Source organism: Neophocaena asiaeorientalis, unplaced genomic scaffold, assembly GCF_003031525.2.
Source record: "Neophocaena asiaeorientalis asiaeorientalis breed wild unplaced genomic scaffold, Neophocaena_asiaeorientalis_V1.1 scaffold4, whole genome shotgun sequence".
NCBI classification, from domain to species: Eukaryota; Metazoa; Chordata; class Mammalia; order Artiodactyla; family Phocoenidae; genus Neophocaena; species Neophocaena asiaeorientalis.
In genome coordinates this window covers 3,593,218-3,619,694 of record NW_020173682.1, presented here as the reverse complement: position 1 = coordinate 3,619,694, position 26,477 = coordinate 3,593,218, and the positions used below count along the sequence as shown (strand labels likewise).

At 38.4% G+C, this 26,477-nt stretch overlaps 1 protein-coding gene across 7 annotated transcripts in view; it reads right to left on the bottom strand.

The window, feature by feature from the left end:
- ARHGAP12 (Rho GTPase activating protein 12) overlaps nucleotides 1–26,477 on the bottom strand; it is a 92,672-nt gene that overhangs the window by 29,293 nt on the left and 36,902 nt on the right. For 2 of the 7 annotated variants that reach the window (XM_024750046.1, XM_024750048.1), the window contains exons 3-7: nucleotides 18,132–18,395; nucleotides 10,831–10,911; nucleotides 3,964–4,089; nucleotides 416–490; nucleotides 72–86 (exon numbers count right to left, since the gene is read on the bottom strand). In XM_024750046.1, the coding sequence (XP_024605814.1) occupies nucleotides 72–86; nucleotides 416–490; nucleotides 3,964–4,089; nucleotides 10,831–10,911; nucleotides 18,132–18,395 (561 nt within the window). The remainder of the gene's footprint in view (nucleotides 1–71; nucleotides 87–415; nucleotides 491–3,963; nucleotides 4,090–10,830; nucleotides 10,912–18,131; nucleotides 18,396–26,477) is intronic. The other 5 variants (XM_024750047.1, XM_024750049.1, XM_024750051.1 and 2 more) reach the window with 5 other exon arrangements.

Here is a 26,477-nt window from a genome sequence, read left to right as displayed (position 1 = left end):
GGGGGGGGGGGGGGCAGTGTGGTAAAAAAAGGCATCTAAAGCTTGTTAAGAAGGAGGGAAATGATTCTTACCTTTGGACTGCTGGCCTGAGGAAGGAAGGGTAAAGTGTAATTTGACAGTATTCTCCAGGGATTTTTATATTTATGTTTAACAGCCAAACATAAATTCACTGCTTACAAATATGGTATACAAGTGGATCACGAAGATACCATATTTTGCATAAAAGGGGGAATTTTTAAATCAATAAAATCTGATTTTTAATTTAAACCTATTATCTGATTATTTTTTGAAAGACCAATGAAATTTAATAGAAGCCCAAGAGGTATTTTTAAACATTACACTTAGAGAAAATTAATTTACTGAAATTAATTGAAATAATTGGACTATATTATCTATATGCTGCTATCATACTAACTGTATCTTGGTTCTTTGGTGAAGAGGGAGAAGACTCATTTTCAGGATAGCAGGGTTTTGAGGCAGTTGGAGATTCCTACAAGAAATAAGTAATGAAAAATGTTACTCTATTTCATATAATTATATTTCTCCCTCTACTGACAGTGGGAAAGCTTAATAAGGGACGCTAAGAAAAATTTTTTCCTAGTTATTTCCCTTCTATATTCAGCTACGAAACTAATATGGTACAGATGTGAAAACTACAGATATCATAAAGTTTATGAAATATGGCATATTTTATACCAATTACAGTAAATTTAAATACCGCATACGGAATTACTCAACAGAAATGATGCATGCTGCCTTAAAATCATGATGTTGCATCAGCTTAAATTAACCATATTTAAAATAAGTAAAATCCGAACACTTATGGATAAAAATGTAACAGTCCCCATACTAACTTGCTCTTGGTATGAATCCTGGTCTAGGATTTAGGATTAGGCAAGGAATAGTCACAGGAACTACTTGGCAACTGCCAGAATGAGAACTTGTATTAAGAAATTAAATTGCTATTAATATTTATTATAATTTATAGCTAACTTTCCAATTATTAGAAATAAGCAAGATTATTTAAAATGCAAAGAAGAAACCTCAGATTTACAGATTAATAACTCACCAGGAAAAATAAATATTTTAATGTCTAAGCCTACAAGAATATATAATAGGAGCAAACCAATAATGTGCATTTTTAAAGCAATTCTGCTTTGTTAATATTAAAACATGGTATGTGATTTCTACCTCAGATATCTGTAAAACTATTCGTGGAGGATAAGACTGAAAAAACATTTTTTGGTACCAAGAGCCACTGGTAGCCAATGGTATCTACCAAGCTCCATTTTTCTCTGTTCTCCTAGAAGCTCTGAATAATTTCAGGAAAAGAGAATTAGGAAAATCATATGCCAATGTCTATTATTATTTTTCCTATAAAACCAAATAATTTACTTGGACATTCATCTTCACATCTGTATCATCTACTTTACTATACTTATGAAACTGGATAACGTACTGCTGATAAGCCTGGGAATGTGTATTAAATCACAATACAAAAAACCATTAATAAAATCCATTCACTTAGAAAAAAGTCGTCAGGTTTATATCCTGTACAATTCGTAAATACAGAAACCAGGTAGCAGTGAAACTGTACAGAGAAAATCCTTGAAGGTAACAACCTTAAAATCTAAGACCTACACTATAAATGGAGAAAACATTAAAATCATCATCAAATATATCTTTATAAAAATTAATAAAAAACAATTAATTACATTTAATGTCCAAATATCAGTTTAGCTTCATTTAAGTATTTTTTCTAACAGCTTCAGATGTTTTACTTTTCAATTTCTTGACTTCTAATATTAAAACACTCTGAGAAAAAGAGGAAAGATTTGATGACCCATAAACTATAAAATAAGTAATTGAATAAAATGAATGATAATTACAACTTATTTTTCATGGCATTATCAGTCCTACAGAAATGAAGACCATAGCAAATGGAGTAATAATGTAAACACAACAATTATAATTATTATAAACAATTTTACATTTACCCATTTGTTTATGTATACTTATAAATGTATATGCACATATAAATACATCTTAATGTCTACAAGCAGCAGGTTTTGGTAAAAATCATACATAGGCAGAAACAAACAGATGTATCCATACACGCACACACACGCACACACACCTAGCTCCACCAAGGTTGTCTGGCAACTGAACTGGGACCCATATCATCGTAACAACATTCACTACATAGTATTAGGTTTCTCTGATTACCTTTCAAGCTATACGCATTTCACCCCTTATCATACATTAGTCAGCTAGTTTGTTCTGGTATAGTCCCTCTTTTATAATCTCAAATCTTAAAATCGTGTATACTATGTAATGATAAATAGAAGAGTTTACTTGGTGAAGTAGCTATCTATGACTCCATTTATAAAGGTGGGGGGAAGACATGTCTACCAAAAATAAGTAGAGCTCTGGTCTCAAGAAAATCACGTTATCACGTGCTGAAACAATTAGATGAAAAAGGATATATAATAAGAACTTCATGCAGGTTATTCTAATAATAGAGTGAAAATGAATCTCAAGAAAGATTATAAGGGAGTAACAAATTTGAAGTCTACATCACTAAAATAACCACCCCTTTTGTTCTAGTACGAAGAGGCAGTAGAGTTGGCTCAACAACGGCTTTCGCACTAGAGCTTTCATTACATACAGTAGAAGCTTTCTGTATACACTGAACTGTAATCTGGTTCTTGGAGTTAAATGAATTTTTCTATGAAAATCTCTAGGACTCTTACCTACACAGGTTGACCTCAATGCTAGTATATTGGGTTGGCCAAAAAGTTCGTTCGGGTTTTCCCACAAGCCCTTATGAAAAACCCAAAGGAACTTTTTCGGCCAACCCGATATTTTCAAGCATTCTTCAATAGACAGACTCCAAAATTCCATTCCTTTAATATGCCCCCACATTCAACCACATCACATCCTTACAAACAGAAATCAGAAGTACTTGTCTGACTGACTGAGAGAATTTAGAAAGGAATTTAGGACTGAAAGCATACAAACACAGAGAAATACGCCTCAGGAGAGTTCATCCCGTTTTCACTACCTACCTAAAAATGCAGGAAACGTTAATTATGTCAAAGAGGCAGCCTGGTGGTAAAATAACAGAGTCCCTAGCGACCAATATTTTAGCTTTAGGGTGTTGCCACCACCCTCAGGTTTTAACATTAGTATGTCTGCTGTTCTACAGATTCGTACTAATTTCCTATTCTATCCCCAAAATGAAGTCACAATGTAAAGATGTAACTCACAAGGAAATTCAAAACTTCATGGCTTTTCCAATCTCACGTTTGCATCAAAATCCATTCCCTGGAGCTTCCCTGGTGGCACAGTGGTTGAGAGTCCGCCTGCCGATGCAGGGGACACGGGTTCGTGCCCCGGTCCGGGAAGATCCCACGTGCCGCGGAGCGGCTGGGCCCATGAGCCATGGCCGCTGAGCCTGCACGTCCGGAGCCTGTGCTCCGCAACGGGAGAGGCCACAACAGTGAGAGGCCCGCGTACCGCAAAAAAAAAAAAAAATCCATTCCCTATGTGAAACAGAGAACATGACTTCTCAGAAGCACTTGTGCAAATAGCACTTAGGGAAACAGGAGGAGCAGGGTTCCAATCTTCCCTGGGATGGGAAAGTTAGTTAAACGTCTTTACCGTTAAACCTCCTAGAGACTGAAGACAGACAATAACGGATATGTGACTTTAAAAAGAGATTATGAAAAAAAACCTGTCACCTACTAGGCCCAAATGTATCATGGAACACATCGTTATGCCACATGTAAGTCAGTCCATTGTGCAAAAATCAAAAAACTTCAAAACCAAACCCTACTCCGGGACAAACTGATATGACGTACAATAAACCAGTCATCACCAAGGTACGACATTCAGCTGAGGAGAAAATACAGAATAAAGAACTTGGCAAAGTTCGCAGCAGATTTTCTCAGAAGGTCCTACCTTGTCATTGGTGTCCAGCACAATGGTGCTATGTCTCCACTTTGTTAGCACTATTGGTTCTTGCAGCCGCCTGTCCAGACTCCTACTTTTAATAATTTCTCTTTGCTGCTGAGATGAGGCATTATACTAAAGAAAACAAATTATACCTCATAAATAATAGAAACAAAAGTGGAATCTAAACATGCTGGCTCCAAGTGACACATGGTGTTAGGCAAAATTCACCATGTGACACTAACCTGAGTTTTCTCATCTTTGACCAGCACTGTGACACAATCAAGATCACAGGTTTGGGTACTGGAGAGACCAAGTTAATGTTATCTTTGGCAAAACACTTAATCTCCACAAGGCTAAGTTTCATCAACTATAAAACAGATATAATGGAAATAGAGTTCTAAGGATTAAACAGTATAAAAAGTGCCAGACGTAGCCCTGATAGGTTCTCAATAAATATTAGTAGTTATAATTTATAAAATGAGGTCACTGGACAAATTAATTTTTTAAGGTTCCTTCTACTTCGAAAATCCACATGAATTCAATGTGTGGTTTAGGTTTTTTTAAAGATATTTTCATATACAACAGTATTCTCACATTTAAAGGAGTTTTTGTTTTTACTTTTACTTTCCATATAGAGGCCAAACACACTATTATTTGTTTCTCTGAAGTGGTAAAACATAACCGAGTCAAAAGGCAGAGATGGTACTCCTTCCAAACACCAATCCTGAACATATCAGTTGTGTACAAAGGATAAGTGAGAACTACCAACTGAAAATGAAATATAAAATTAAGAACACATTGTCAATAAGGTATTAGGTCTTGTGAGTGTCTGAATTGTCAAGTAGACCACCAGGCATAAACATTTGAGAAATGTGAGGTTTAAGAGTTATGCTGTTTTATACAGGCAGCTTTAATAAATTATAAATAATAAATTATAATAAAATTACAAAAGAAAATTCATCTGCTTTTTAAGGGATACATCCTTCTCCTGAAACCAAAGGATACCTAATATCTACTTCTCTAAAAAGCCCAGTAAATCTTAAATTTTAATGACTCGGAATTTCAGTGAAATGTTTTATTATATGTTATACTACTAAATCTCAGTAATATATTATTTATATTGTTTTTAAAATTTAAAAACCTTCCAACATCTTTCTCCATAATATGCCATTTCTTCACTTTCCAAAATGAGTCCAGACAGGTCCCCCAAACTGTTTCCAAAGCTGTTACTTCGTTTTTTACATTAAAAACTTGCCAAAGCCAGGCAAGCACATACAGGTGTATGTTTTTCATTCACTGCTGCTTAACAAACCGCCATCTTAAAATCTGTCACAGAAGTTAACAAAGGGATCACTTCTAGAATGAACAAAGACGAAGCTTAAAGGCTTCCCCCCCAAAAATTCTGCGCCGTAAATCACTAAGTGAAGAGAGACCGAGTTATTAAGCAGAGCTCCTTCCAGACAATCATCATTAGCAATAATTAAAATGTGTAGTTGCGTGTAAGCTTGTGTATGAACGTTAATGGATACCTACCCTAGCTGTTGAGCTTTATAACTACAGTTGTTTAGAAATCCTTTCCAAGGGGCAAGAAAAAGAATGTAAAATTAAACTGGGTAATATTCACAATTTAAAAGGTGCTGGTAATTTTATTAGGCAACAGTATGTTGATAAAAGCAAATAAAGCACCAATAAAATGTCATATAAAATCTAGTGTAGACAGAAGACAAAAATAAAGTGTCACATAATCAGAGAAAAGAAAAATAAGATGACACCACAGCTAAAATACACACACACACACACACACACACACAAACACACACACACACGTCTAGTTAAACAAGATGGCTAAAACAACATTTTAGAAATCTTTTTAGAACACCTTTTTTCTTTTAAGAATTTTAATTGCAATTTTATTTGAATTATTTCAAACATACAAAAGAACAGTGACTATAATAAAAACCCACCACAAGCTTCAGCATATCTAACATAAAACAGGTACCTATTTTTTTTAAAGAAAAAAAATACTAGAGTCCTCTGAAGACATCTTCCAGATTCCATTCCTCTCCCTCTCTCCCTGACAGTACCATATAGTTCGCTGCTCACCATTCTCATGCACTTTACACTTTAGTACATATGTATGTATCTGTAAATACACCTGTAAGCTTTTAGATTTTATAAAAGTGGAATATCACATGCATCAATCTTCGACTTGCTTTTTCACTCAACATTTTTTTATTAAAACAAAAAAACCTGCATCCATATTGGTGAGTATGCAGCTCTAACTCATTTGTGTTTCACTTCTATGTAACACTACATTATATGCAGATACCACGATTTAACCATTCTCTTGTAAATGGACATGTCCGAGGTGGTAGTACTAATTACACGTCTACCAGCAGAACATAACACTTTGGACTGCCCTACTTGGTACTGTTGAACTTATATGCATTTGTGTAAAAAATAAATGTGTGCACAAATTTTTAAAATTCTATTAGAAGCGCGAAATGTTATCTTTTGCATTCTCTGATTACTTATAAATTTGAACATCTTTTCATGAACCTCCTCTTCTCTGTATTGCTTAGTCATATACTTTGCCTATTTTTTTTTTTTTTTTTTTTTTCGGTACGCGGGCCTCTCACTGCTGTGGCCTCTCCCGTTGCGGAGCACAGGCTCCGGACGCGCAGGCTCAGCGGCCATGGCTCACGGGCCCAGCCGCTCTGCGGCATGTGGGATCCTCCCGGACCGGGGCACGAACCCACGTCCCCCGCATCGGCAGGCGGACTCTCAGCCACTGAGCCACCAGGGAAGCCCTACTTTGCCTATTTTTGACTGGGTTCTCTCTCTCACTAGTGTGTACAGAAAGAACCAAGAGGCTCTTTGTATATTTAGGCTTCTAAGCTTCGTAAGCTATGTGAGTTGAATGTAGCTTTTTCAGACTTTTCCGAGTCTGAAGCTCATCTCTTGCCTTTTGTGTATGGTATCTTTTGTATCAAAAGGTGTTCTGTTGAATTTTATGTAGTTGTATCTGTCCATCTTTCCCTTTATAATTTTTCCTTATATAGTCTTGTTTAAGAAATCCTTCCCATTCTGAAGTCAAAGATGTTCTTTGACATATTCTTTAGCTATTAAAGTTTTGCTTATTATGTTGACAACTGTCATCTACCTGGAATTAATTACTAGGTGTGAAGTCAAGATCTATGTTTGTTTCATTTCCTCATGTGAATAACCAATAATCTTCCCAACATTTATTGCACAGCCCACGCTTTATCTGTTCATTTGTGATGCCGCATGTGAGATTCCTGTTCTGTTCTGCTGGTCTATTTCTCTACAGATGTGCCCACAACTTAATCACTACAGCAGGAACCCCATCCCTACCCCCAGATTCTCCCTACTCAGGAACATTTTGGTTCTTCATAGACCTTTGTTTGCAAATAAAATTTACCATCAGTTCAAGACAAAAAAAAGGTAGGGACGGCGACAGGAAACGGAAACACAGTGAACTTACTGATCAGTGGGGACATTTATAAAATTAAGTGTCCCAACCCAAGGTTATAACGGTGTATTGCACCATTTCAGGCCAACTTTTATGTCCCTCAATTCTGCTCTGAAATTTTCTTCATTAAGATCTTACAAACCAAACCTTCTGCAGGAGTATTCTTAGTTATGACTCTTCTTAGTGTTGCTGCTGCTTCTAATGTAAAAAAGATCTTTATTCCTATCACATTTTCAAACTGACTTTTTATTAGAGACATGGGTGCTTTTTAGGTTGATTTTAATATCATCACTCTTCAGTTTGCCGAATCTCCTGATTTTCTAATAATCAAAAGAACAACTGAATCTTTCAATTCATTTTTTTAAATTTTATTGTTGAATAGAAACACTGATGGGAAAGTTACAGTCTAGGTCCTAACTCTATTGGCAAAGCTTCTGTAATCGCACCATGAAGTATGAGATTTACTGTTGATTATATGATAAATATCCTTTAGCATGATGTAATATATCATTACATGTGAAGTGATCTTTTTGTAGAAACATATAGTTGGGTCATGGTTGTTTGTCATTTCTGAGAATCTTTTAACAGCTGTGTTTAAACCATTTACACTTAATGTGATTATTTATATGTTAGGATTTAAGTCTATTTTATTTGTTTTCTGTTCTGTTTATCATTCGTGTTTCTCCTTCCTGGCCTTCCTGTGGACTACCCTGAGGAGTTTTTACTATTATAGTTTAATTTACCTGTAGTTTCTTGAGTCTATCTCTTGTTACAGCTTCTTAGTGCTTGCTCTAGGGATTACAATGTACATACTTCATTTCTCTCAGTCTACCAATATCAGCATTTTACTATTTCAAGTGAAATGTGGAAACCTTACCAACAATTACATCATAGTACTCTCCCCTCTCTATGATATAGTTGTTTTAAATATCATCTCCGCCTACAATGAGTACTTCTTCAGAAATGTTATAATTTTTGCTTTAAAGGTCAAACATAAGTTTTAAAACTCAGGACAAAACTCTCCTCAGATATTCACGCTTCCCATTGTACTTTCTTCATTCATAATGTTCCAAGTTATCTTCATTTATCATTTCTCTTCTGTTTTAAGGACTTCCTATAGCAATTCTTTGAGAACAAGACTGCTAGTAATATATCTCTTAGTTTACTTTCATCTGAAAATGTCTTCATTTCACCTTCATTCCTGAAGGATATTTTTGCTGGATGTACAATTATGGGTTGACAGGTGTGTTTTTCAGCATTTGTAAAATGGCACACCACTTCCTTCTGGCTTCGTGGTTTCTGATAAGACATCCATGCCATTCAAATCATTATTACCCTACAGGTACTATGTTGTTTCATTGAGCTGCTTTCAAGATTTTTTTGTGGAGGAGGGAAAAGGGAATTCTTTAATTCTCAGAAATTTGATTACAATGCATCTGGATGTGGATTTCTTTGAGTTTAGCCTGTTTAGTACTCATTCAGCTTCTTGAACCTGTTGATTTCTCTTTTGCACATTTGGGTGTTTTCAAACATTGTTTCTGCATATATTTTTCAGCCTCACACTCTTTCTCCACTTCTTCTGGAATTCTGATGAAATGAATGTTAGATCTTCTGTATTTTCCCACAGATCTCTGAGGCTCTGTTCATTTTCTTAAACTGTATTTACTCCTTCTGGGTCCAGGAGGCTAGCCTGGTGCATGCCTCTCATGGCAGTGGCAGAAGTGGAAGAGCAAGCCCTGGCACACAAGCCCATTTCAATACCATGTTTGTGACACATTTGCTCATGTCCCACCAATGGAAGCAAGTCATATGACTAGACTGGATTCAGTCATGATGGTAACAGCAGGACAATACGCCCCATCCACAGTGGGAGGCCACTACAAAGGTACACAGCAGACAGCACTGATACAGGAGTGGGTAAGGAATGGGTCCAATGCTGTGATCTGAACAGCAGGACAATACGCTCCATCCACAGTGGGAGGCCACTACAAAGGTACACAGCAGACAGCACTGATACAGGAGTGGGTTAGGAATGGGTCCAATGCTGCAGTCTGACACCACAGGTAATCTGGTTGTCTACCCTTTGATGGCTTTTAAGATCGTCTCCTCTACTGAACTTCCATAGATCCAGTAAAATCTGTCAACACGTGTATTTATTTTTCTCTCTTCTGGTCTGTGTCGAGGGCATATTTTCCCGTTAAAAATGCATGCCTGGGGCTTCCCTGGTGGCGCAGTGGTTGAGAGTCCGCCTGCCAATGCAGGGGACACGGGTTTGTGCCCCGGTCTGGGAGGATCCCACATGCTGCAGAGCGGCTGGGCCCGTGAGCCATGGCCACTGGGTCTGCACGTCCGGAGCCTGTGCTCCGCAACGAGAGAGGCCACAACGGTGAGAGGCCCACGTACCGCAAAAAAAGATAGAAAATAAAAAGTGCATGCCTTCCTTTAGTTTTAGAAAATTCCCAGAAATTATATTTTCCAATACTATTTCTCTACCATTTCCTCCATTTTCTTCTTCTAGGATTCCTGATATATGAATGTAGGAAACTTCCCACCCATCTTCCATTTCTCCTAACTATGCTTTAATATTCATTACCTTCCTGTCCCTCTGTCTATAGTTTACACTCTCCACTGCACTTTATATTTCAATGACTTTTTTTCTATATCCATGTATCTTTATACTAATAATATTTTTCTTTAAACTGACTTACTCTGGGACAGAGAAAACTAAAGTCTATCTGGTAATTGACACTACAGATATGTCTGCTACTTACACTTGCCTTCTAAAACATTAAAATAATGTACCAATTAAAGTTTAAATGTTTGCTCAGATTTCACTTCAAATTATCTGAATACTAGCAGTGATATGTATATGACCACTATGAAACCTACTGCTTTAGATAAACTCAGCCCTGGTGCACTCTAAAGACAGAGAGCGAATGAGACCCTAGCTCTCACTGCCACAAGCTGACTGACTCAGTTACAACACACATCTACACACAAGAATAAACCTGAATACTGAGTTGCTTTTCTTTCTTTAAAAAAAAACATAAGACCAACTTCATGTAGAAGACGCAACATATTCAAGGAAACTACCGGCATTACTGGCACTGAAGGCGACACTGTATCCAGGAACAATGAAAAACTGATTTCAAGTTAAACCAAAAGAATTTTTAAATAGGGATTATCAGTATTATATAGCTATAAGATAATGCACATCTTAGAAAAATGTAGCCAAAGGATTCTCGATGAATTCTGAGAAAACCAGTCGTGCTGCTTTTTAGAAGCTGAATAAAAATTTAAAAGTGAATCTGCGGTAACCGTTTTCAGATATTATCTTATCTACTATTTCTAAACAGAAATCCAGGGTTAATGTTTATTACCTTTGGCAACTCCCATTCTGACCGAGATCCAGCTGCACTGCAGTAATACTGTCTACCTTGATCGTCAACGTGCTTGAGCCACTATAAAGACAAGACGGGGTTATATTTTAAACGCACATAAAATGGGGTTTAAGCCTATACAACCGAGATATGAGATGACATTCTCATGAATTTTATTCTACTTGCTCAAGATCATTGCAAAAGAAATATAACAAAACCTATACTAATAGACTTGCATTTTAAGTTTGGTAAAAATAAGTAAACTAGGGACTTCACTGGCGGTGCAGTGGTTAGGAGTCCGCCTGCCAATGCAGGGGACACGGGTTCAAGCCCTGGTCCAGGAAGATCCCACATGCTGTGGAGCAACTAAGCCTGCACACCACAACTTACTGAGTCTGAGCTCTAGAGCCCACGTGCCACAACTACTGAGCCCGTGTGTCACAACTACTGAAGCCCGCACGCCTAGAGCCCAGGCTCCGCAACGAGAGAAGCCACCGCAATGAGAAGCCTGCGCACTGCAACACAGAGGAGTCCCCGCTCGCCACAACTAGAGAAAGCCCGCACACAGCAACGAAGACCCAATGTAGCCAAAAATAATTAATTAATGAATGAATTTTTTTAAAAAAGCATATCTCCATTTATTCCCAAGCGTCTTATTCTTTAAACTAGCACAACAACCCATTACCTTCTCTGATGATAAACACATAAAATTTCAAAATGCATTCTCAAACTGGTTGATGAATCATAAAATACTAGACTCATGGTTTTTGTTTTATGTAACTTGGTTATAAAAGAAAAAGGAGTGTAGGAAGTGAGGTGGTATGTCATAACAGCATGTTGAGAAAACTATTCCCAAAAAACTATTCCCCAAGAAAAACACAAAGCAATATGTTTACTGAAGAAGTGTAAGCAGACTGACACTCAACGGGTCTTCTCTTCAAAGGGCCTGTCTTAAACAGGTTGACACCACAAACGTTCCTGTAACTGGAAGCAGTTTACAACCATGAACAAGTAGTTACACTGAGTCTTCATATTGCCAGTTGACATGGTTACAGAATTACAAGAAAATATTTTCATGCATTTTAAAAATACTAAAAAAGCTTCAGTACATAATGATTTTATGAGAGGAATCTGCCAAGAAAACTAGATGAGAGAAAAAGAAAGTACCTTTTCCTTAGTACAGTCACTGGTATACAAGGTATGCCCACGTTCATCCAACTCTTCTGACCAACCCCTTGGAGGAGAACCACACTGACTATCTGACTGGCTGTAACAAACGCTGTGGTAGTTTTCTTCTGATGAAAGAAGCTATAAATAGTCAGAAACATAAGGATTTTTCTTCTTTGAACATATATATATGTGTGTGTGTGTGTGTGTGTGTGTGTAGCAGTTGAAAATCTAAGCAATCCACTTTATTTGGCTATACATACTAATATATCTTGAATATATTTAAATATTTAGTTTTCAAAACAAATTGTTTAGTCTTTTTAATGGTATACTGTAAGTGGTAAGGTGAAATTAGTAAGTTATTTTATCGCATTAATGCAAGCCTAGAAAAATTTACTATAATGAAATTGAGAACAATGTTTTCAGACTGAGAGATAAAATGCTACCTTCTATTTAATGCTGCTTTTGAACTGAAATCAGGTTAAAAAATGACAGGGGTGCGTGTGTGTGTGTGTACACACATCTATGTGTAAGCAAAGCAGGAAGTGAGGGCACTTCATTAGACTGAGATTCTTGAAACTTCTCACCGATTTATTGCAAGTTCCTAGCCAAATGCCCCGCAAAAAGTGCTCAATATATGTTGAACTATTTTCTTAAAGCGTGTGGGATGGAGATGGGGGGAGAAAAGACACTAGCTTTGTAACACTATATTTTATGTTCTAATTTATTGTCAAGTTTTCCTAACTCACTCAACCAAATGCTTCTTAGGACTATTCAAAACTACACTTTGAAAGAAGAAAAACTAATATTGAGAAAATACAAACACAATACAGAAAGATTAAGAAATTCAGTATGTAATATTTACTAGGCTAACTCTAATGTGTAAATGACCCTTCCAGGGTCACGTTCAGGTAAAATATCTTCTACAATTAAATCTACTCAATCAGACTGGATTTTCTACCATAATTTGGTCTGAAACACTAAGATGTGTAGATTCTCAATGCTGTAGAAGTAACATACGTAAACATCCTAATGTTAGCAATATGTTCACAAAAACTGACATAGACAACTTAACAGAAGTCTTGCGTAGAGTGAGCTATATATGTTTTGTAACAGTAATGTTTTTAAAAAAGGAAAAACCTAATTCAAACATCAGGATTTATTTTAATTTAATTGAGACCGCTTAAAATGTAAGCTCATATAGGAGAGGTACAATAAAATCTTTTAGAAACAGAGTAAAAGAAGGCAATCTGTACAGGAAAATATTATTCAACCATCAAAAAAAAAAAAAAGGAGGGCTTCCCTGGTGGCGCAGTGGTTAAGAATCCGCCTGCCAATGCTGGGGACACGGGTTCGATCCCTGGTCCAGGAAGATCCCACATGCCATGGAACAACTGAGCCCATGTGCCACAACTACTGAGCCTGCGCTCTAGAGCCCGCGAGCCACAACTACTGAAGCCCGCGTGCCTAAAACCCGTGCTCTGCAACAAGAGAAGCCACCGCAGTGAGAAGCCCGTGCACCGCAACGAAGAGTAAGCCCCGCTCGCCGCAACTAGAGAAAAGCTTGCGTGCAGCAACGAAGACCCAACATAGCCAAATAAATAAATATATACATTTATTTATTTTAAAAAAAGAAGAAGAAGGAGAATCCAGAAAAGTAAGTACAATAAAAAGGCAGCTTTCTCCTTGATGGCATTTGTCAAATCCTGAACTAGAACATTAGTTTTCAAGGCCATGCAGAAGTGCTGGGGAATAGGATGCGGAACAACCTAAGGCAGTGAGTCTCACAAGAAAGAAAGGGGACCCCAAAGAATTATACCTGCAGTTTATGGGGTGAATCAGAAACAAATCTTGGCCCTTTATTCCATGCTAGGAAAATCACAGGACTAATCAGGGGAAACTGGGGGAGAACGCAACAAGCCACTCTTCATGCAATCCAAAATTACTACTACCTAGGTGGCCTGTGAAAACGCAAACTGAAATTTTAGTTTCAAATGTTCACAGCATACTAGTTTCCCCAGGCACCTGGCAGAAACAAAAGCAAATCCTCTCTGAAGGAACAAACTTTCAACCCTAGCATTAAACTTGCTATATATGAATTTCCAACAACTATAATCTCACATTAAAACATACACACAGGGCTTCCCTGGTGGCGTAGTGGTTGAGAGTCCACCTGCCGAAGCAGGGGACACAGGGTTTGTGCCCCGGTCCGGCAAGATCCCACATGCCGTGGAGCGGCTGGGCCCGTGAGCCATGGCCGCTGAGCCTGCGCGTCCGGAGCCTGTGCTCCGCAACGGGAGAGGCCACAACAGTGAGAGGCCCACGTACCGCAAAAAAAAAAAAAAAATACACACACACACACACACACACACGATGTAAAACAAACACCATGAGTGAGAGTCAGCAGAAGAACAGCATATTCAGACTCTTAAAGACTATACACTGAAATTAGCAAAAATAAAGTAGAAAATAAGACTTAAGAAAGATATGACAAATAAATGCAATATATGATCCTTCACTGCAGGAAAAAAACTATAAAGGATATGAGTTGACAAGTGAGAAACACGAACATTACCTTTGTATTAAATAATATACTGATATTAAATTTCTTGGGTATGATAAAGTATTTTTCACACACACAAAAAAAGATTTTGCTGGAAACAGTCCTTATACTTAAAGAATAAAACATTATGTTGTCTGGTCCAAATGATTCAGAAAAAAAAATTACTGCAGAATTAGAAGGGTAAAAGGAGGGAGAAAGTAACAAGGCAAATGTGGTAAAGTGTTAACAACTTGTAAATCCAGATGAAGGGTACCTGGCAGCTCACTATACTATTCTTTCTACTTTTTTTGTATGTTTCAAACTTCTCAAAGTAATTAAGATAGGGAAGCTCCCCAAACAAATTTAAAAGAACACATTTTTTAAATTCAAGGGTTGGTTTAATATCAAACAAACATACATGATGAAGAGAAAAACAGCAAACAGGAGCTTGACTTGGAAATGACTGGGAACAAGCAGAGAGAGACACAGCAATAAAATGTTAAAGTATAAGGGAAATCAAGAGACATGATAAACGGAGCGAGCAGATTAACTGTTCATCTAATCAAAGTCCCAAAACAACAGGAAAGAGAAAATGGGACAGGAGCTGTATAAAGACAATGCCTAAGAGTTTTTCCAGAACTAATCAAAGACGGAACGCCTCAAATTTGGGATTCCCAACAAAGCCCCGGAAGGAAATAAAAAAGATAACTTCACCGAATCACATCATAGTGAAACTACAGACACGAGATCCTCAAAGCCACCCACAGGAAGGGATCTACAAGTTGATTCTTCCACATCAACAATGGGAGCCAGAAAACATGAGAATAAAGTCTTCAACGAACAAGGGAAAAATAAAAAGCCATCAGCTTAGAACTGTGCACCAGGTAAAGATACTCTTCAAAAGTAAGGATGAAAAACAAATTTCCAGGCAAATGAAAACTAAGATTCTATCACTAACAGAGGCTCACTAAGGAAATTTAAAAGTAGGTACTTAAGACAGTATAAAGTTATCCAAGGTAATCTAATTTGCCTAAGAAATGTGAAAAAAGAAAGTGGTACATATGAGGATAAATTTTGAGCCACCATGTAGAACAAGTAGTAAGGGAGCTAAAAAATAGAAATAAAACAAACAACAATAGCACCGCTGCACGTATAGTTCCTGTACGGTTTCAAAAGCAGCAAGAAGAGCTGATTAACCGCAGACTGTGATAAGTGCGCCAGTTACAACTCCTGCGGAGGCGTTTCTCATCAGCAGCACCACGGACCGTTAGGGCCAGACTGTGCCTCGCGGTGGGAGCTGTCTTGTGAATCACAGGATGCTCAACAGCTTCTCTGGCCTCTACCCACGAGGAACCAGTAGCCCTCGCTGAGTTGTGACAACCCAAAATACCCCCAGACATTGCCTAGGTCCCCCCGGAGACAACACTGCCCCACGTGAGAACCACTGTGCTAGGGCAACCACTGAAATAACAAACTTCTGGGTTAGGATGAGAGGGCGAGCATCTGCTCCCTCTCTAACCCTACTGAAATAAAAGTATCGAAACAAGCCTAAAAAGACCCGAACCGCCAAGAACAGGGAGAACACAAGGAGACACAACAACCACAAAACTCTGGAGGCTGAGAAGCAGATGAACAAACACCTAAATTATCCGCAAAGAAAGCAGAATCTAAACTGGTGGGGGGGATGGGTGCTGGGGAGGGAAGATGAAATGCAACAGGTCTGCAGAGCGAAATCTTCAAACGGCCCAGGAAGTGACAGTATTAGGTCCTCCTGGAACCGAGGGTACTGAACTGAGGACTGAAATCGCCAGACTCCCCTTCCTCATGCCTGGCCACTAGGTGTGCACCCCTCCCTTATTCCAGCGCAAGTGTAGGGTTTTACTCCCTATCAAGAGGGATTCTGAGTTGGAAGACAACAGGCACGACTGGGACGCAGGTACCAAACAGAAAGAGGGGAGACTAAGGAACTATGTGCAAACTAAACGCCGGGTACCAAGACCCAGGCGGCCCTTACTGTCCAGGTGTTAAGACTTCTGCAGAGACGGGTCAGTCTGAAAGGGAAGACCGAATGGTTCCAACACTGGAGACATCCCACACGCAGCTGACCGAGATCGCCATAAAGTCAAGTTCAAAATGCCTTGCAACTGTGAGAAGAAATGATTTCCAACCTAGAATTCTTCACTCAGGCCAACTATCGATTAAATAGGAGGGCAGAATACAGACTTTTTCACACACAAAGTCTCAATGTTACCTCCCATGCACAACCTTTCTCAAGAAGTTACTGGAAGATACGCTCCAGCCACTCTGGAAATACCTATTTTACACAATACCTGCAGAGAGGGAGTGGTGTGAACTCAGACTCCGAAACACTAATCACTGATCTAGTCACTGAAATAGAAAGCTAAGAAGGGTTGTTAAAGTTCCCATGTATACTCCAAATTTCTTTAAATTATTCTACAATTTAGCCCTTACCCCAATTCTTCCAAATTATATGATTTTACTTTATTATTGATACACAGGACAACTTATTTTCAAATCTTTCTGGACACACAAATTCAAATCACTTTCCTAACATTTTCCTATTATAGTAACACATGAACAATTTCTCACTATCCTCCCACCTCATTCCTGAATACTAAAAGTACAAGTTCCCACCAAAGCAAAGCTATAAATAACCAACTGAAAAACAGGATAAGACGAGGGGTCATTAACTATAAAAAGCTTTCAGGTTCTGCTAGATACAGGATGTGTTACCTGATTTCTCCAGCTCCTACCTATAACTGGAGTTCTGTTCTTACTGTACAAGCCAGCTGCTCTCTCTAAGAGCAGGTGTCCTGTGCAGGTGCGGGGACCGCCGTCTACCAAACAGCAGGATTTAACTCCATTCTATCCACGCTACCCAAGCTTCTCCTGCACACCTGAACGGTCCCAAGGACTCTCTCCAGGCCTCGGAGATGAGTGTTTCTCAAAACACCGCTGGCCAATTCACCGCACCACCCTCTGAGAGGTGGGAGGGAAGTGAAACCAAGGCGGGTGGGGAGACAGTATGGACACGTGTTAGAGAAAATAACGATACAGAGTGAATTGTCAGACTTAGAGGGTGGTCCTTTGTTCGCAGCAAAGGAATTATACTTATTTCCCCTACATAGAAATAAAAAGTGATCTTGTATCTCTAACAAAAACTGACAAGTATCTTGCTAGCCCCACCAAACCATAAAGAAAAGTGTCAATTAAATAACTTTGTTTTTATTTGTTTGGCTAAATCATATCACATATTTTCTCTCCTTTTTCTAAAAGATGTCACTCCTTGGGCAACAACGATTGAATTAGTATCTTCTAGCACATGAGGGAAACTACTGCCACTAGGCAACATTAACCCAGTTAATTCTGGAACTAGTAAGCATGCTACAAGGCTAGACGCTGTCCACTAGTTAGAGATTAGGAAGCAACAAGCAGTAATATAATAAAACGTGGAAAAAAGATTTAGTATCTTAGAGATTTCAAGGGTTAGAAGCAAACCTATTCACTTCTTTGATGAACAAAAAGAGAAAAAGTTCGGTAACTCACTGGTTGACCCCCTAACTCCTCATACCTCTTGATCTCCTGGACTCTGGGAATCTCCTTTGCTTATGTTTGTATCTCGAGTCCAACGAGGGGGTTTCCAAGTTCTTTCCTGTGTTCCTCTGTTATAGTAATAACAACGCCCTGAACTATCTTTATGAGTTTCCCATTCTCCATTAATCTGAATTGCTGGGCTTCCAGGGATCGGGGGGAGAGCCGACTGGGATATTTTCAGTTCTTGCAGGTTAGCGTAGACAGGAGAATCTGGCCGCCCTTGATTTGGAGGTGTTGTCGCCTGTGAAAAATGTGAAATATCCATGTTTAAACTGGCATAACGCTTATAAATTAAACATGAGATTTATAAATATAAATACTAATTCATTTTAAAACATATATACAGGTGTATATATTCTTTATAAGGAAATAAGAATTTAACGGTTTTAATATTCATAGTTTGAAAAAAAAACATAAGCTTTAAAGAGAATCCAAAGTGTGCCTGGGCTTCCCTGGTGGGGCAGTGGTTGAGAATCTGCCTGTCAATGCAGGGGACACGGGTTCAAGCCCCAGTCCAGGAAGATCCCACATGCCACAGAGCAACTAAGCCCGTGCACCACAACTACTGAGCCTGCACTCCAGAGTCCGCGAGCCACAACTACTGAGCCTGCGAGCCACAGCTACTGAACCCGCAAGCCACAACTACTGAGCCCGTGAGCCACAACTACTGAGCCTGCACTCTAGAGCCCGCGAGACACAACTACTGAGCCTGCATGCCACAACTACTGAAGACCGTGCACCTAGAGCCTGTACTCTGCAACAAGAGAAGCTACCGCAATGAGAAGCCCGTGCACCGCAACAAAGAGTAGCCCCTGCTCGCCGCAACTAGAGAAAGCCTGTGCGCAGCAACGAAGACCCAACTCAGCCAAAAATAAATAATTTTTTTTTTAAAGCGTGCTTAATTACTTCCCCTCACCCTGAAAGAATACTCGACTAGAAGTCAGGAGCTATGGGTTCCAGTTCAAGACCTGGCCTAACAAGTTGTAAGACAACAAAAAAGATCACTTCATATCTCTGAAACTGAACTTTTTAATCTCTGTAAGTGAAGAAACTGGATTAAACCACCTAGGTTCCCATTGGCTCTAAAATTCTATGATTTAAAGCAATTTTCAAAATATAAAAAGTCTTACATATAGGTAACTCAGCATTTATTCAGAAAACTATTAAAAGAAAGATTTCATATCCTAAGCTCTAATATTAAATCAAGAATATTAGTAAAAGACAAAGGAGATACATTACTTCAGGTAAGAATTTACCACATACTACTTCTCAGCTATAATTTCTCAGCAGCCATAAACAAATCTTTCCTCTCTTCCTAGTCTACTTATTTGTGAATTTCCTAAGACTGGAAAAACAATTAGTAGTAACTGATTTACATGCTTATTCAGTCTCAACCTTCAGTTTTACTTTTTATTTTTAAATGTCTCACTAGATGTCAGTCAAGAGCAGAATACTCTTCATACACTTTGCATAAGGACATTGTAAACTGTATTAAGTTAGAATTATAATTGCTGAAAGAAAAAGTGCACGTCTGAGAACGCCTTTTTAATACTGTGTGTTTGTATTTGTGTATACATCTTTCCTTTTACAAGAGGGTTTCTCAACCTCAGCACCACTAACATTTGGGAAGAGATCATTCTTTTTGTGGGAGGCTATCCTGGGCATTGTACAATGTTCACTAGCGTCTCCAGCTGCCACCCACCAGATGACAGTGGCTTCCCCTCACTGTGACAATTAGAGTCTCCAGACACTGCCAAATGTCTCATGGGGACAAACTGCCCCTGGTTGAGAACCTTTGCCATATTAGTCCTAGAATTATTCAGATGTTCAATTACTTCTATAATATACCCATAGTTTTATGAACACTTGAAAACACTGAATTAAAAAAGGGAAATGTGGGCCATCATCAAAAAATCTACAAACAATAAATGCTGGAGAGGGTGTGGAGAAAAGGGAACCCTCCTACACTGTTGGTGGGAATGTAAACTGGTTCAGCCACTATAGAGAACAGTATGTAGGTTCCTTAAAAAACTAAAAATAGAGCTGCCATATGATCCAGCAATCCCACTCCTGTGCATATACCCAGACAAAACTATAATTCAAAAAGATACATGCACCCCTATGTTCATAGCAGCACTATTCACAATAGCCAAGACATGGAAACAACCTAAATTCAGCAGAGGAATGGATAAAGAAGACGTGGTACATATACACAATGGAATATCACTCAGCCATGAAAAAGAATGAAATAATGCCACCTGCAATGTCATGGATGGACCTAGAGATTATCATACTGAGTGAAGTAAGTCAGAGAAAGACAAATATCATATGATATTGCTTATAGGTGGAATCTAAAAAAAATGGTACAAATAAACTTATTTACAAAACAGAAATGGAGTCAAAGATGTAGAAAGCAAACTTTTGGTTACCAAGGGGGAAGGGGGAGGGAGGGATAAATTGAGAGACTAGGATTGACATATACACACTACTAGATATAAAATAGCTAACTAATAAGAACCTACTGCATAGCATAGGGAACTCTACTTAATACTCTGTAATGACCTATATGGGAAAAGAATCTAAAATTACAGAGTGGATATATGTCTACGTATAACCGATTCACTTTGCTGTACAGCAGAAATTAACACAACACTGTAGATCAACTCTATGCTAATAAAAATTTTATAAAAGGGAAATGTGGATGGATACACTGAATCAGTTTTATTGAAATTAAAGTACTTTAACTGCTAAAATATTATTTGCCTATAAATTAATTATAATGAATCTAAATTACAGAATAAGCTTTACAAAAGAAAACAGTAGGGACTTCCCTGGTGGCGCAGTGGTTAAGAATCCGCCTGCCAATGCAGGGGACACGGGTTCGAGCCCTGGTCCGGGAAGATCCCACATGCTGCGGAGCAACTAAGCCCGTGCACCACAACTACTGAGCCTGCGCTCTAGAGCCCGTGAGCCACAACTGCTGAGCCCATGCACCACAACTACTGAGCCCACATGCCACACCTACTGAGCCTGTGCTCTACAGCCCATGAGCCACAACTCCTGAGCCCGCGCGCCTAGAGCCCGTGCTCCGCAACAAGAGAAGCCACCATAATGAGAAGTCCGTGCACCGCAACGAAGAGTAGCCCCCGCTCGCCGCAACTAGAGAAAGCCCACGCACAGCAACGAAGACCCAACACAGCCAAAAATAGAAAAATAAAAATGAAAGAAAATAGTAAAACTAACCCGAGACCTGAATACATTTATAAAATGGTTACCTTTGGTCTTTTTAAACATGGTAATTATGCAAATATTGTACTCAGTGATACAAATTAGACCATCTTCCTATAAATGTTAGCTTTGAATTTAGACTATCACCAAACAGCATTTTTCTATGAAGAAAATCTATCCATGAAGACAGATTTCCATGTGTTTCTCTTCCAGACTAATTCCATATCCTGATGACTTAGTTGGATAACAGTGCTTCTGTGACTAAAACCAACCCTGTTGGTATAACAAGTAATTCTATATAGTAAATCATTACCCAGGACCTTATCTAGAAAATTCAACAAGTGTTAAAGGTCTTTGCTCCTGATACTTCACTAGACTTGGGGAAATACAGACACCAAGAAACAGCAACTTTCTAAACAATGTTAGAGACGCACTGTGCTACAGCTTTAAGAAATAACTAATTCCTGTTGTTCAAACAATTCAAATTTAAACAGTTTCCCAATTAAAAAAAACTGAAATGCCTTAACAAAGTTTATAGGGCTAGCATAATTCTGAAACAAAAGCAGAGAATTAATGAAAGGAAAGTACAAACCAATGTCACTTATAAATGAAAATATACTAAATAAAACATTAGCACTCAAATCTAGCAATGCATTAAATAAATCAGGAAAAAGTGGAAATATTAAGGGAGTCTGTCTTCTGGAAATCTCTTACTGTAATTCTTTACATTAACAGATTAACTTGATCATCTCCACAGACACCAACAGAGCTACTGATAAAACTCAACATGGATTCAGGATAAATCTCTTAGCAAGTGAGGAACAGGTGATGCCTCCTTAATTTGATTTTTTAAATTATTATTCAAAATAAACATCATACTCAGCAAGACACCGATAGAAGCATTTTCATTAAAGTCAAGAATAATTCCAGGGGGAGTTCCCTGGCAGTCCAGTGGTTAGGACTTGGCGCTTTCACTGCCAGGGCCTGGGTTCAATCCCTGGTCAGGGAAGTAAGATCCCGCAAGCCACACAGCCCAGTCAAAAAAAGAAAAATCCCAGCATGCCAAGTATCACGGCTTTTATTCAACAAACGTGCAATACTAAGATATGAAATGTACTGAGACACGAAAAATGAGTTAACTCATAAATACCCAGTAAGTAAACAACCCTGATATTTGTCACTGACATAATGAATATTTGAAAATCTAAGTCCATGAAAACTACTTAGAAGTTTAATAAGGTGGCCAGATAAAAAGATCATTTAATCAGTTTCTGATACATGAGCAATGACAAGTTAGAAACTGTAACAGAATTTTTAAAATCTCATTCGTACTAAGAACTGTTAAAACACAGTTAATAAGTTTAACAAAAAGCTTTAAAAAATAAGCTTAGAAAAATGAGGAATACTTCTAGATAAACTGTTATTCCTTAATTTTGTAAATGTGTTCCTTCTCATAAAATTAATCTATACACTCTACAAATTCAATGCAATGTCTGGCACACAGTATAGTTAGTTCACAGCCTTGCACACAGTAGCACTGAAGGAAATGTGTTGAAGGAACAAACAAGTGAACAAAAGAATGCAAACATATATACCCAAGTAAAAGCAAAACTGAAGGACTTGGAAACGGTTACATGTGATAAAGAGAGGAAACTAGGAAGTCATTCACATTTCTAGTTTGGGAACAAGGATGGACAACTGTGTCACCATTTAAGACAGGACTAAAAGTGGACTAAGCGTCAAACCCTCAGCAGTGCTAAGGTTACGAATATGATTAAAAACTTAGTCTTCGTCTTCTAGGACCTCATAATGTAGTAAAAGAACGTGAAAAAAAGGTCATTTAAATGCATAACAGACGTCATGCTAGAGCTACACATGGGACAGTGTAGGAGCAAAATCGATGAGACTTGGAACCACGGGAATAAGCCTCAGAAATGAATACATCAGAATTAGCCAGGTCAAAGCAGGGGACACAGGAGGCAGAAGAACAAACGTCTGAAAAGCACAGTGCATTCAGGGAAGGATGCCGACTCAGAGGGCAGGTGAGAGGAGAGGCACGAGAAAGATGTAAAGAGAAGCAAATGCCAAAACAAGGAGAGTTTGTGTGTCATGTTCAAAAGCAGACGTTACCCAGCAGCATTTAGGGAATAACTGGAGAAGTTAAGCCAGGAAGTATATTCTGAGTCAGAATTTTGAAATACTGCAGATTTTAGATGAACACAATTAGAGGCAGCGATCAGTTAGGAGGTCGGTACAGACAGAAGATGAGAGAGGCAACAGGCCAAGAAGAGCAGGAATAGAGAAGCAGGGCCAGATGCAGGAAACAATTAGAAGTTACATTAACATGCAGATTGTATGTCTGTTTATGTGAAGCATGTTTTTTGGTGTGTGTGTCTTTAACCATGGGTTAAATAATGTCAAGATGAAGAACACGATAAAGAGAGGAACACAGAGGAGTTCCATTTAGATTGTAGGAGGCTGGAACTCCTTTTCAAGTCCAGGTGGAAATGCTCAGACTGTCAGGTACCCAGATTGGGAGCTCAGTACAGAATCAGTGCTAAAAACATAAAAGTCATCAGCATACTGGTGGGGCCAGACCTTAAGAGAGCGCACAGAGGGCGGGGGGGAGACAGGCCCCTGGGGAGCACCACGCAGCTGCGTTACGAGGTAAAGTGAGGAAACAGGCATGAAGTTCGCCTGAGGTCTGGCACGATGACCTCTGGTGGTGTTATTACAACTACTGATGCAATTAATATAATCAAGGTACTAAGCAAAGTAAGAGGATCCAGTAAAGGAAACAGAAAGTCAGAAGTAGCGTGACAGGAAAAGATGGTATTTAAAAGTCAAGGATGGGCTTTCCTGGTGGCGCAGTGGTTAAGAATCCGCCTGCCAATGCCGGGGACACAGGTTCGAGCCCTGGTCCAGGAAGATCCCACGTGCCGCGGAGCGGCTGGGCTCGTGAGCCATGGCTGCTGAGCCTGCGCTCTGCGACGGGAGAGGCCACAGCAGTGAGAGGCCCACGTACCGCCAAAAAAAAAAAAAAATTATGAGGTTAATGAGAAAAGCAAAATATAAAAGTGCATCTAACTTCCAACTTAAAATTTTAAAGTATGAAGAAGAACAAGCTAAAACATTTTGAGTACCTGGCAAGGTTTTCACTCAGATCTAATGGAGAGATCAAAAGTTTCATAGACAAGCAAAAGCTAAGAGTTCAGCACCACCAAACCAGCTTTACAAGAAATGTTAAAGGGACTTCTCTAAGCGAAAATGGCCATAACTAGAAACACGAAGATTATGAAAGGTAAAGGCAAATACACAGTAAAGGTAGTAAATCAACCATATATAAAGCTAGTAGGAAAGTTAAAAGACAAAAGTAGTAAAATCATCTTATCCACAGTAAGTAATTGATACAAAAAACGAAAAGGTATAAAATACGATGTCAAAAACGGTAAACCTGGGAGGGAAGGGAGTAAAAATGCAGGGTTGTTAAAATGTGTTGGAACTTAAGAGATCAACAACTTAAAATAATCATAGATAGACAGATAGATAGAAACCTTGTGGTAACCACAAACCGAAAATCTATAATAGATACACACAAAAAAGAGAAAGAAATCCAAACACAGCAATAAAGATAGTCATGAAGTCACACAAGGGAAGAGAAGATAGAAATATTGAGTCACTATGTTGTGTAACAGGACCTATTATTGTGTTGTAGGTCAATTATACTTCAAAAACAAACTCATTGAAAAAGAAATCAGATTTGTGGTTGCCATGGGGGAAACTGGATGAAGGTGATCAAAAGGTATATAAGATAAGTACTAGGAGTGCAATGTACAGCATGTTAAATATAATTAACGCTGCTGTCTGTTACATATGAAAGTTGTTAAGAAAGTCAATCCTAAGAGTTCTCATCCCAAAAAGAAAAGTTTTTCTATTTTTAAATTTTGTATCTATATGAGAAGATGGATGCTCACTAAACTTACTGAGATAATCACCTCATGACGTATGTAAACCAAATCATTATAATGTACTCCTTAAACTTACACAGTGCTGTATGGCAATTATATCTCATTAAAACTGGAAGAAAAAATTTTAAATTAAAATTAAAAATTTTTTATATCAGTTTTCTCGGGAATTCCCTGGTGGTCCAGGGGTTAGGACTTGGCGTTTTCACTACTGAGAGCTCAGGTTCAATCCCTGGTCGGGGAAATAAGATCCCCAAAGCCACTAGGCATGGCCAAAAAAAAAAAAAAAATCAGTTCTCTCTACATAATGTAATTATATTTTTTTCTATGTGCTTTATTACCTAATTTCATCACAATGAGAATTACTACCCATAGAGTTTGATTAGGACAAGAATCTCGGGCATCTGTCTAGTCTACTGGACTCATAAAGAGACAGCAACAGTATTAACACTATACAAACTAGTGTTTCTTAAGGGATGGTCAATGGATCATCTATAACAGACTCATCTAGGGGTGCTGATTAAAAGTCTTGTTACTGGGGGTGGAGAGTAATGGGGGTGGGGGTCAAGAACCTGTATTTCTAAGTACCCTATGTGATTTTCATGTATACTATTATTCAGAAGATACTCAATCTTTCTGAATGAACTTAGGGCAAACCGGGCCCCTGGTCCAATACACCTGTTTTACAAAAAACATAAAAAACTTAAAGACAATTCTTAAGTCCACACCACCAGCTTCTCACTCTGCAGATAATTCAAGGGAAGAAGTCTGAAAAGAATAAGCAACAAGAAGTACTTCCAATATATGAATCAAATAAAAATTAGTTCTCAAATATTTATAAGACTTTATTACACACTTAAACTGAACAAACAGCCTTGTTCGTGAACTGTCACCCACAAAAATGAGTGGATTTTTCATACCAAAAAAAAATCTTTAAAAGGAGAACACAGAAACAAAGTTAATTTTATGGGTCATATCTGTCATTAATTAACAACTGAACTGGGACCAGTACCTCCGCACATGACCCAATTTAATATTTAAAAAAAGACCTGGCCTGTTCCACTTCTATCTATATGCAGACAAAAATAGTCTTCCCACTATCCACAGAAAGGAAAAACTGGGGAGCCATA